The 10,958-nt window shown below is 37.1% G+C and overlaps 1 protein-coding gene across 1 annotated transcript in view; it reads right to left on the bottom strand.

Moving 5' to 3' along the window:
* The window catches only part of STK26 (serine/threonine kinase 26), a 57,606-nt gene that overhangs the window by 3,180 nt on the left and 43,468 nt on the right, over positions 1–10,958 (bottom strand). The window contains exons 5-12 of the mRNA XM_006162610.3: positions 10,945–10,958; positions 4,945–5,053; positions 4,705–4,862; positions 3,444–3,629; positions 2,211–2,359; positions 1,055–1,148; positions 222–284; positions 4–140 (exon numbers count right to left, since the gene is read on the bottom strand). Coding sequence (XP_006162672.1) covers positions 4–140; positions 222–284; positions 1,055–1,148; positions 2,211–2,359; positions 3,444–3,629; positions 4,705–4,862; positions 4,945–5,053; positions 10,945–10,958 — 910 coding nt within the window. The remainder of the gene's footprint in view (positions 1–3; positions 141–221; positions 285–1,054; positions 1,149–2,210; positions 2,360–3,443; positions 3,630–4,704; positions 4,863–4,944; positions 5,054–10,944) is intronic.

Here is a 10,958-nt window from a genome sequence, read left to right on the forward strand (position 1 = left end):
TACTTTTGAAATTTTTCAATTAATTTCTTCACCATTTTATCTGTGATGCCAGGACAGGCAGCTTCAGCTACAGCAATACTTTTCTCAAGTTCTTCAATTGCCTGGTTCCTGCTAGCGTTATTCTCATCCTGCTGTTTAAGCTGAGGAAGATCAATAGCTATAACATTTAAAGTACTATACTACTTAAAATAGATATCCAGTGGTAATGAATTTGCACTCACTTCAGCGAACGCAGGTGTGATTATCATAGACAAACAGCTCAGGGTTTGCACAAGATCTTGCTCCTTTAAACAAATAATATGAATTATACACATGGCATTAAGATAATATTCATGCTTTTCTTAGTTATTTTATAACAAATGTGAATTGATTTTCCTCTCCTGACAAAAAGACTTTATATAAGGCAAGTCCCTATGTTTTCTTCCTATTACTAATTCCCATCCATTATCTAGAAGGCCTCTAATGTCTAGGATTACAGTAGATATCTATGATCCCCTGGGATTATGTAAATGTAGGTGAAATGCATTTTTAAAAAGTATTTAATTTTTAAACTATCAGTATTATTATAATTTTTAAATTGACCAGAGAGAAAAAAAAAGGGAAAGCAAGAAACAAACCATCGGGTCCTGATTCGAATCATGGTGGGCCATGTGGAAGTCCAGCGCCTTAACCACCACGCCATCTGCTGGCCCCAGAATGCATTTTAAAAATATCAATGACCACTTTAATCATTGCTATTACCTCTAAAATTTTTTTTTGTTTATTGATTATTATTTTTTTTTAATTTAATGAGAGAAGAAGAGAGAGAAAATGAGAGAGCAAGCCACCAGGTCTGAGACTCAAACTGTGGTTGGCCACATGGGAGTCCATCACCTTAACCACTACACTACCTACTGGCTCACCTCTTCTTAATTAGTTCAAAAGTAATGACAAATGAAGCATACTATGTACACAGTGAGGCAGACAGGAAATTCTAACCATTTTTGGCCATTATCATCTCACTATATAATGTGAAAAGTCTATCAAAAGGAAGTTATAATCTCCATGTACATACTGCCCCATTCTGTAGTTTCTTTGGATCTGGCTTCTTTCGCACAGTGGTAAAGCTCCATTCTGGATGAGTATTATTTTCTCTGCTGGTGGACTCCCTAAAGAGATGACCAAAGATACCTCTGTAAGACCCTAAATAATTCAGCTTAGTGAAAACACTAGTGCAGGCAGAATCTGAAGAGATCATAGCTTCAGTGTTTAAACACTCATCATATAAAAAGCATTTGGTCTCAGTTTCATGAGGATATTACGTTTTACTAAAGAGTAGTAGTGGCTCTCACCTCCAAATGTGCACCAGAGTCCCCCGTAAAGACCTATCATACATAAGCACCTGTTCCCCACCACTCCCTACTGAATGAATCAGAATCTCCAGTAGCATGGTTTCTGATTTTTTTTTTTTTTTGAGGCTCCGTGGTGATTCACATGAGTAGCTAAGGCTAAAGACCATTAGAACAGGGTCTAAAGTATCCTGATATTTTTTAATCCCTTTTAAGCATTGGGCAATTTTTCATAAATACAGGAATCTGAGACTATTATCCAAAAAGTTTGGCATTGCCATTGTGCTAGTTTAGCTGATGGAAGAGTAAATCCTGGTATAGTATATAGACTTTTCTACTTTAAATTAAGTTAGGGACTTAGAGGATGGATTATTAATGTAAATGCTGCCATTTAAAAAAACTGCAAGTTTTCCAGGGGGTAAAATTCATCCATAATTAAATATTTAAACATTTAAATATTTAAATGTTTTATCATGGTTTGATATGTGGACAAGTGGTAGGAAGGGCCTTGGAGGTCAGTTCTCCAGAAGGATTACACGGGTTGCTATCAAAGCATGAGAAGACAGAACTCCTTATTCCTTTGGGCAAACTAACATAACACCTTTAGTAGACTCTTGTTCCAAAATTTTGTAATATACTCAAGTATCCACTAGGGGTTAGACCGAGACCATTTAAAACTAGAGCTATTTACTTCCAAGAAAAACATGTTTCCAAATTCATTGTGTTCCACACACTGACTAAAAAAGACTTGCACAGTTTCTAAGGTGAAATTTCAGAATATGGCTTATATTTTATGCTAGAACAAGCATACTGAGTCATAGCTAAAAGACAGGCCATATTAAAATGGGCTACCTACATAACAAGGAAGTAATTTGTACATACGAATCAGAGCCCTCGGAATCAGATTCATCATCACTGTGTCCTTCTGCTTTCCATCTCTTAAATCGATCGATCAGTTCAGTCAGATAAGAAGTCTTCTTTGAATTTTTTACAATGAATTTGTGTTTCAGAAGTTCTTTAGCTGTAGGACGCTAAGGGAAATAATGTTGATGCATGACTATTTCTAGACTCTATGATTGTGAGGGGTGGTAAACAAAATTACTTTAATTATTCATCTGAAAGGTAGAAAACTATATTTGTAGACATGAGGGCAATTGAGTGCTATAGAAAAATAGCTAGTTCTCTCTTTGAAATGCCTAAAGGCAACCAAATTAAATACACTACTTTGATACCCTAATTTGTTTAAGCCTACTGGGCAGGGATGGCCTACTTACTAGAAAACTAGCTGACTGGGCCTTCTTAAAAGCAGAAAAACACATGGCAGGATTTAGAAAATAATGCAAAAAATTTAAATAACTATAATACTTTCACCGTAAATTAAAAAAAAAACTGATAAAAACTAACAAGGCTGTAATTTTATTATTATCTGGATGTTATAATCCTTTCTCTACAGCATCAATTTCTATTGCATCTAAATGCAAACACTAGGTGCTATAGGGGGTATTTCCTTCCCAGAATTTTATGAATATCAGAATGTTTATTATCAACTTAAAAATAGTTACATCAAGTTTCATTCTTACACATTTTAAGTCTATATAAGTCACAAGGCAACTTTATTTTAACAATAATAAAACAACTCTAATCAAATTTACCAAGTGAGTAGTGCTCACTAGACTAGAAGTATGCAACTTCATGATGGACCATCTAAACATTAAATAGAAATAGTTAAACATGAAGATAACCTTTCATGAAAAAAAAACCCCACAATTAAATAAAAACCATTGTGAATATGAATATGTGTACCATATATAAACTTTACTAATTACATAAAATGAACTTTATTTTCAACTTTTTTCCCCCTTGAGACAGAAAATGATCAATAGAATAAAAAAAAAACCTGGTTACCAAGAAAAAGACACAGAGGAAAAAGAAAAAGAACTAAAAATATGATTAAGGGCAGAATAGAATGAGCAAAATAATGGAAAGAACCAGGTTCCAGATGGACCTTGGATAATTTTTGCATGTAGTATATTCCCCACTGTAGGAAAAGCCACCTTTGCTGTAAGTAGATCTAGAAATAGAAAACAAATAGTAGTGACAGCAGTATATACTCACAAATGATGGGTCTTTGTTCAGGCAAGCATCAATAAACTCTTTAAAAGACTTAGTAAAGTCTCCAACAAGAGTTGGAGGATTGTTTTTTGGAATAAGAAACAGAACTCTCATTGGATGCATATCAGAGTTGGGTGGCTCTCCTTTGGCTAGCTCAATAGCAGTAATTCCCAATGACCAGATGTCAGCCTAAGGTAAGAGAAAAATACATTTATATCTATCACCATGAAACTCCATTCCAACATACTGCCACAAAATAGACTGTTGGAATGTAATGATCAGTTACTGTACTAAAGCTGGTCAAGAGTGTAAGGTTAATACATTTTTATTAATATAATTCATATATAAAAAATTAGTTACTGAGTTCTCTGTTTTATTCTAAGCATGGAGGATTCAGGCAGAGAATAAGCCACACAAAAATCTCTGTTTTCATTTAGAGCTTACATTTTAGATAAATAAATAAACTGATGTTAGATGGGACTAAGTTCTGTGATAAAAACAATAAAAAAGAGTAAGGGAATAATCAACAATTGAGTCAAGAGGGCTACAAATCTACATAGGATGGCTAGGGAAGACTATCTGTTCAGATGATGTTTAAGCAGGGACCTGATTTGGGAGGAAAGTTATTCCAGACAGGAGTAGGGCAAGTACAAAGGTCTGAGGCCAGAATAAACTTGCTGTGTCTGAGGAACAGTGAGGCCACCGTGGTTGAAGCAGATAGAAGAGAGTGGGAGGAGATGAGGCCAGAGAGGCAGACAACAGCCACATCATGTAGAGCCTCCTATGTCATAGTAAGAACTTTGGATTATATTCCAAGTGGGATGGAAAGCCATTGATGTGAATTGGGTCTGAATAATACTGTAATCAAGGGAATTATGATTAACTACCAAACTATAACACAACTTTAGCTTATAAAACACTTGAGAGCTAGCTCTGTAGCCTAGTGGTTAGGGGCACCGAATCTCACATGACTGACCACTGTTCAAAATCCAACCCTGATAGCTTGAAAAACATGCCAGGCTGTGTGTGTATTCATGCTCCAAATCCCAACAGGATGGAGAGATTGGAGGAGAAGGGATTGAGGTGTGACTACGCTCCATTGGAGAGTGCTTTTTCCTTCTCTCTGGCAAGTACACATACCCTATGGCAATTAAAAGAAAAAAGCACTTGAAAAGAAAGGAAAAATAAGGCAGTTTATTAACTAGGGTAGTGTGTTATGCAAAGCCTTATTAGTTAAAAGAAAACTGTACAGGTAATACTTTACTTTTGAGTCATAAGCTGACTGCTGAATAACTTCTGGAGCCATCCAAAATGGCGTTCCCACAAAGGTATTTCTTTTAATTTGTGTATCTGTCAGCTGGCCAGCAACACCAAAGTCAGCAAGTTTAACATCTCCTTGTTCTGAGAGCAAGACATTGGCAGCTAGGAGAGAAAAGGCAAAGAACACCTCAGCTTCCTCATAATGCATCTATTTTTCTCAGGTTTATATCAGACTTTTGTATACCTTTTATGTCTCGGTGAATTTTCTTTTCTGAATGCAGATAGTCCAGACCTTTCAAAATTTCCTTTAGCATGGTGGCGATCTGGAACTCATCAAAGGGACCAGCTCGCAGCTTAAGGGGAAAAACACACACACACACTTATAATAGTTTGGAAACATGAATTTTAAATTGACGTATTCGAAATAAGGGAATCATTTCATGGTTCTGTTTATTACATAATATTCCAACAAATGAGGAAAAAATTAAAACGAGAGAAAAGAGCAAGGGTTAAGTCAAAGGACTGAACAGGCTTTTAAATTGTCAAATTGAATCTTGAAAGACAATGCAAGCAATTTTACCTACATATTAGCTCTAAATTCCAAAGTTCCTCAACATTTTCTTCAAACATTGAACAAATATGCTTAAATAATGACAGAACCAGCTATCTTTTTTTTTCAGGAGGGAAAAAAGAAATTGCTACTTAAATTCTGGCATTTGCTGTTCAAGTTATTAAATATTGACACTGAACTGATTTTTAGATCTGACAGTCCGTAAGATTTTCACAGCAATTATTTTATCATATAGATCAGCTGTAGCATTTATGTACTTCAATAATATTGTAAGGAACAGAGCCTTTTGAGACTCAAGTTTTACGCATACCTAAGAATATAATAATTAAACTACTCAGACTTTCATTGTGAAAAAATTCAAATCATGGGGGATAATGTTTTTCAAATAAATGTAACACATTTCCCCTTCTTTCCCCACCTGTACCAAAGCCAATAGCTCCAACTGGAATACAAGAAAAGCAATGATTAGGTTTCAGGTGAACTTGTAATGGAATATCTGAAAATTTCTCTTTAAAATAAATGGTTATTTAAAAATCCTGGTACATCATAAAGCACAAACAGGGGACTGTACAATATTATTACAGGAAAGGGTGGGAATCCAAAGTCAGAGCAGAGTTAGAGTGCTGTTTGCTGGAAGGAGGGAAGAGGTGGTGAAAATCAAACACTGCCCACTCTGCCTCACACTGGGAGGGATTCACGGCCCTCTGGCACCTTGTGTGTTTCATCTTTCATGAATGCCGTATTTATGCTGAATAAAGGGCACTTTCATGTTGAAATTCAACAGCTTAAAATAGAATCCATGCTTTGGTCTCACCATTTAATATTAACTGCAGTCTGGGTATGTAGTATACTCCAGGGATGTCAGTACTTCAATAGGTCCCTTTCCTAGGTAATATTATCTATTTATCTTCAAATCTATCAACTTCCACTCCAAAAGTCTCTATTTATTAGTAATAATCAAAATCATTCTAAAAGGTGAAAATGGCTTACTATTTTATAGATGGCTGGCAATGAAATTTTGAGGTATTACCAGATAACTGAACAACAAATATCATACTACATATGTCTGGTACTTACCTTCACCTGATCATAAAGCATTGGCAGGCCAGAGGAGGTACACCTTTGGTTACTTAAGAAACTGGGCAGGGTCCATGTAAGACTTACTAGTTTTCATTCTGAATGACTTCTAAATGTGGGATGAATAAACCAGTGTACTGCTTAATGCAGGGCTTTAAAAAATGTATAAGTCAAAACATCAAAAAAGGGGTCCTAAAATCCATTAGCTTATTTTCTATATTTTAAATTCAGTTTATAATTCAATAAAACTAAAGCAAAAGCGTTAAGTCTGAGGGATGAACAGGCTTAACTGGCTGTTGGAGGAGGATGAGGAGGACTGTGCCAGGGAAACGGGCTTGGGGTGGTTGTGTGGGTGGTTTTTTCTGGTTAATTACCACAGAGAAAATCATCCAAAACCTGTGGTTAAAAGCTTCCTTAGACATGTTGGTAGTGATTGGAAACGGAGAATTTAAAAAAGGAGTTGGGAAGAGGAGGATAAAGAAGATAGAACACAGATTCCTGCCCCCCACCCCACAATATAACCTTGAGAGAAATACCACACTCTCGGTCTACCATCTTTGGAGTCTATAACTGAACTTACCTCCATGACTTAAGCCCTTGCCATGTCTCCAGTGGGCAATTCCTCTGCCCCAGAGTCGTGTACTGGCCTACTGTCATCTGCCTCTGTTGTCAAGTGAATATATGCAAGAGGCTGTGCACTTGTGGGCTAGTGGCTTTCCTCACACTCCTATGATTTCGTCAGTCCCTCATGCGGCAGGCTACATTATGTCTTCTCTTATTGTTTTCAATGTTTTTTCTTGTTGCTTATATTTTATTCTAGTCACTTTATTATATGTGATATTATTGTAAGCCAGTATGATTTTTGAGAAAGAATTGGGGCATAATAAATTCAATAAAGTAATGCACAATATGCACAAAATCTGTTCACATGCAACTAAGTGTTTGTCGAGGGTGGGAGGGACTCTTGAAGTACACACTACATAATGTTGACATAACTTACCTGTCCTAATCGTGTATTGTTCCATTAGTCAGGAACTGGTTTAGAGCGAGAAATGTTCGCTGTCTAACATCTCTCGTTTTCTCTTGTGCCTGGCAGCAGAGCCCTCCTCTATACCTGATTCTTTCTTGGATTCCACATGTGATAGCATTCATTTGAATAGGACCATATATGGAGAAGGAACAGCACATTCTGCTGCCCCTAGGAAGTCTAATTCAATTAGGTTTATAGTTAGATCATAATATTACTGGTTTTCTTTTTGGTTTTTCTCATAGGGCACAAGCAGTCATGGGGGAGGGAGGGGGAGAGAGAGAGAGAGAAGGAAAGTGAGAAATCACGCTCCAGGGGAGATAGCCATGCTTCAATTCCTTCTCTTCTATTCTCTTCTTGATTTTGGGCATGCATGCACACATGCCTGCCGTGATTTTCAAGCTGCCAGGTCCAGGACTCAAACTGTGGTCCACCAGGTTGGAGACCAGTGCTTTGACCACTATGCCACCTGCTGGCCCACAATATTATTGAATTTTGGAACTAGAAAAACAAGATATTACTAATCCACTTTCTGCATTTAACATATGAGGAAATTAAGTCACAAAGTAGGTAAATGGCTTGCCCAATATTAGCCAGCTAGTCAGAGGCAGAACTGGGACTAAGACCTAGGTCATTTGATTCTTAGCTAACCCAATGTTAACATTTTTAACATGTTGGATTTTTACTAATTGCTATTTATTTTATTAGGGAGAGATTCAGAATGGCGGGATGAGATTAAGAACTCACAGTCATTTCACTCAGAGATTTTACAGAATGAACCAAAATACTACTAGGAGATACAGATTAGTGCTGTTAGAGTTAGGCCAGTGTTTAGTGCTTAACATTGCTATCAATGATCCTTGTAAATAGAGTATACTATCTTCACCAATGTCTACAAGTGGGAAAGAGCCATGGTGAGCATCTTGGGGACCATGTTAGGTGGCTGTTAAATCTGGAAAGGACTCTTAATATTTAAGAAGTGGAGGACAAGCAGGTGGCATACTGGTTAAGGCTCTGGATTTCCACATGGCTGGCAGTGGTTTGAGTCCTGGACCTGACAGCTTGAAAATCATGCCAGGTGCATTTTCATGGGTGTCTAAAATCCTGAAAGGAGAATGGAGGGGAAGGGATTGTGGCATGGGTAACCCCCCGGTAAGTGATTTCTCACTTTCCCTTTCTTTGTCTCTTACTCTCTGTCTCTGGTGAGCACCCTATGGCAAAAACTGAAAAAATAATGTGTAAGGAGGATAGTGAAGCTCCTTGTGAAACTAACGAACAAACTACTATATAATAAGACTGTGTGACAAGACAAATAGAAATGAGTTCATTTAACTTCAAGAGAAGAATGAAGCCTGGCTCCATATGTATGAAGGATTATTATACAAAGAAATGCCAGTGGTGTTCTCTCACTAGAGAGGAGAGAGAAAGAAATAATGAACTCGAGCTTCAGGATATAAGAATTAGATTAGACGCAAGGAAGGATTACCAGACTCAGCAACTGATTAAACTGAGATGAATTCTTAGAAGTAGATGAGGCTCTCCATCAAGTTTAATTATCATTTCTTTAGAATGGTTTAAGTGTGGTTCTGCCCAAAGGAAAGAAAATCTCTTATGGTCATTTCTGTTCACAGGATTATCTGAAAATTTGAGTCACTGGCAGTCAGAGTTAAAGCCCTTTTAAGATATTTAATTATTTTCCATTAGGGGAACTCTATTTAAAAAAAAAAAGAATTAAAAAATACTGCTTGATGATCTTAATTAAAACATTTTCTTAGCAATATCATAAACTGTAATTTTAAAGGCAGAAACATGCCAACAAAATATAAATCATATGATATTAAAGATGAAAGAGAATTTAGGAATAACAGTACAACTTCTTTGTTTTCTAGGACACCCAAGTCCAGGGAGTTTACATGTCCATTTCACGGTTGCATATTTAGTTACCAGTAGAGCCAGTCTATAACAACAAACTCAGGTAGGCAGACCAGTGGTCATTCTACTACGCAAAGTTGCCTTTCATAATTCATGTTGGAATTTTAAATATAATGTCACACGAATAAAGACTTTAAGGGGGGGTATAATACCACACTGATTGAATCAGACTAACTTGGAGGAAACAAGCGGTGTTTCTCAGAGGCATTCTGCATATTAACACATCTTCATCGGTGGAACCTTTCCTGCACACTGCAGGACTTTAGCACTCTCGTACATGCCCACTAAAATGGCAGTAGTACTTTCAAATCAGTGTGGCAATTAGAAATGCCATCACATTTCCGAATGACCTATAGAGGAGCAGAGAACTCTGTACAGAACTGGATCTGTAGGTCTACTTGGTCAGAACAGGAGAACCAATGTCTTAGTCAATTTGGGGAATACCACAGACTGGGTGGCTTAAACAAGAAACATTTATTTCTCACAGTTCTGGATGCTGAAGACTAATATTAAGGTGATGGCAGGTCAGTGTCTGAGGACACTGTTTTGATTTCCAGTTGGCCATATCCTCACTGCACTCTCCTATGGTAGACAAAGAGCTAGAGAGCTCTTTGGGGTGTCTTTTTAAGTAGTTTTTTTTTTTTCTTTTTCTTTTTAGATAATATTTTTATTTTTGTTTTTCAGTTTTTGCTAAAGGGCATGTGCACTCTCCAGAGACATACAGATAGAGGGAAAGTGAGAAATCACTTCCTAGGGATGATGGCCATGCCACAATCCCTTCTCCTCCATTTTTCTTGTGGGATTTTGGGTATGCACACATACATACACCCAGCATGATTTTCAAGCCACTGGGTCCAGGATTCAAACCATAGAATCAGCCATGTGGACTCCAGCACCTTAACCTCTATACCACCTACTGACCCAGTAATCTTTTTTATACAGTTTATTTATTTATTTCTTCCATGAGACTGAGTGACAGCACCCCCAATAGGGTCTTGATGCCAAAATCTAATCCCAGCCTCCAGCCAACCCCAGATCATGGGCACATGCATGCCTGGAATACTCAGAGAAGTCCCCAGATATGAACTGGGAACCTCCCCATGTAGAATTGTGGGGCCTCTTTTATAAGGGTACCAGTCCCATTCATGAGGGCTATACCCTCATGACCAATTGCCTTCTAAAGACTCCATCTCCTCACACTATCACATTGGGGATTGAGATTTCAACATAGGAATTTGAGGGGACAGAAAGACTTGGTCCACAACTACCACTTTTAGTGATAGTTATTGCAATTATACATTTTTTAAAGTTTAAGAGTACTTAAACCTTTTCAGGGATAAGCTTATAAAAGTCTAACTCAAAAATGATGGCAACGTGATACAAATCCACTCCTAATTTGAACTTTATTTTATTAAGGTATCTGCACTTCTCATAGACTCTTAGCATGTCAGCAATATGATCAAACATGTAACATGGCTGTATAACACATGAGTAGTGGTCCTGAAGAAGATTTAATTAGAATATACATATTAACTAAAGGAACTACTTAACTGGCCCAGAAGCCACTGCCTACTTCAATGAAAAGAAAAAAAAGTTAAAATGTGTGCATGTTTGTGTAATTATATTTAAATACTTACAAGATCCAGCGCTG

Source organism: Tupaia chinensis, unplaced genomic scaffold, assembly GCF_000334495.1.
Source record: "Tupaia chinensis unplaced genomic scaffold, TupChi_1.0 Scaffold140308_1, whole genome shotgun sequence".
NCBI classification, from domain to species: domain Eukaryota; kingdom Metazoa; phylum Chordata; class Mammalia; order Scandentia; family Tupaiidae; genus Tupaia; species Tupaia belangeri.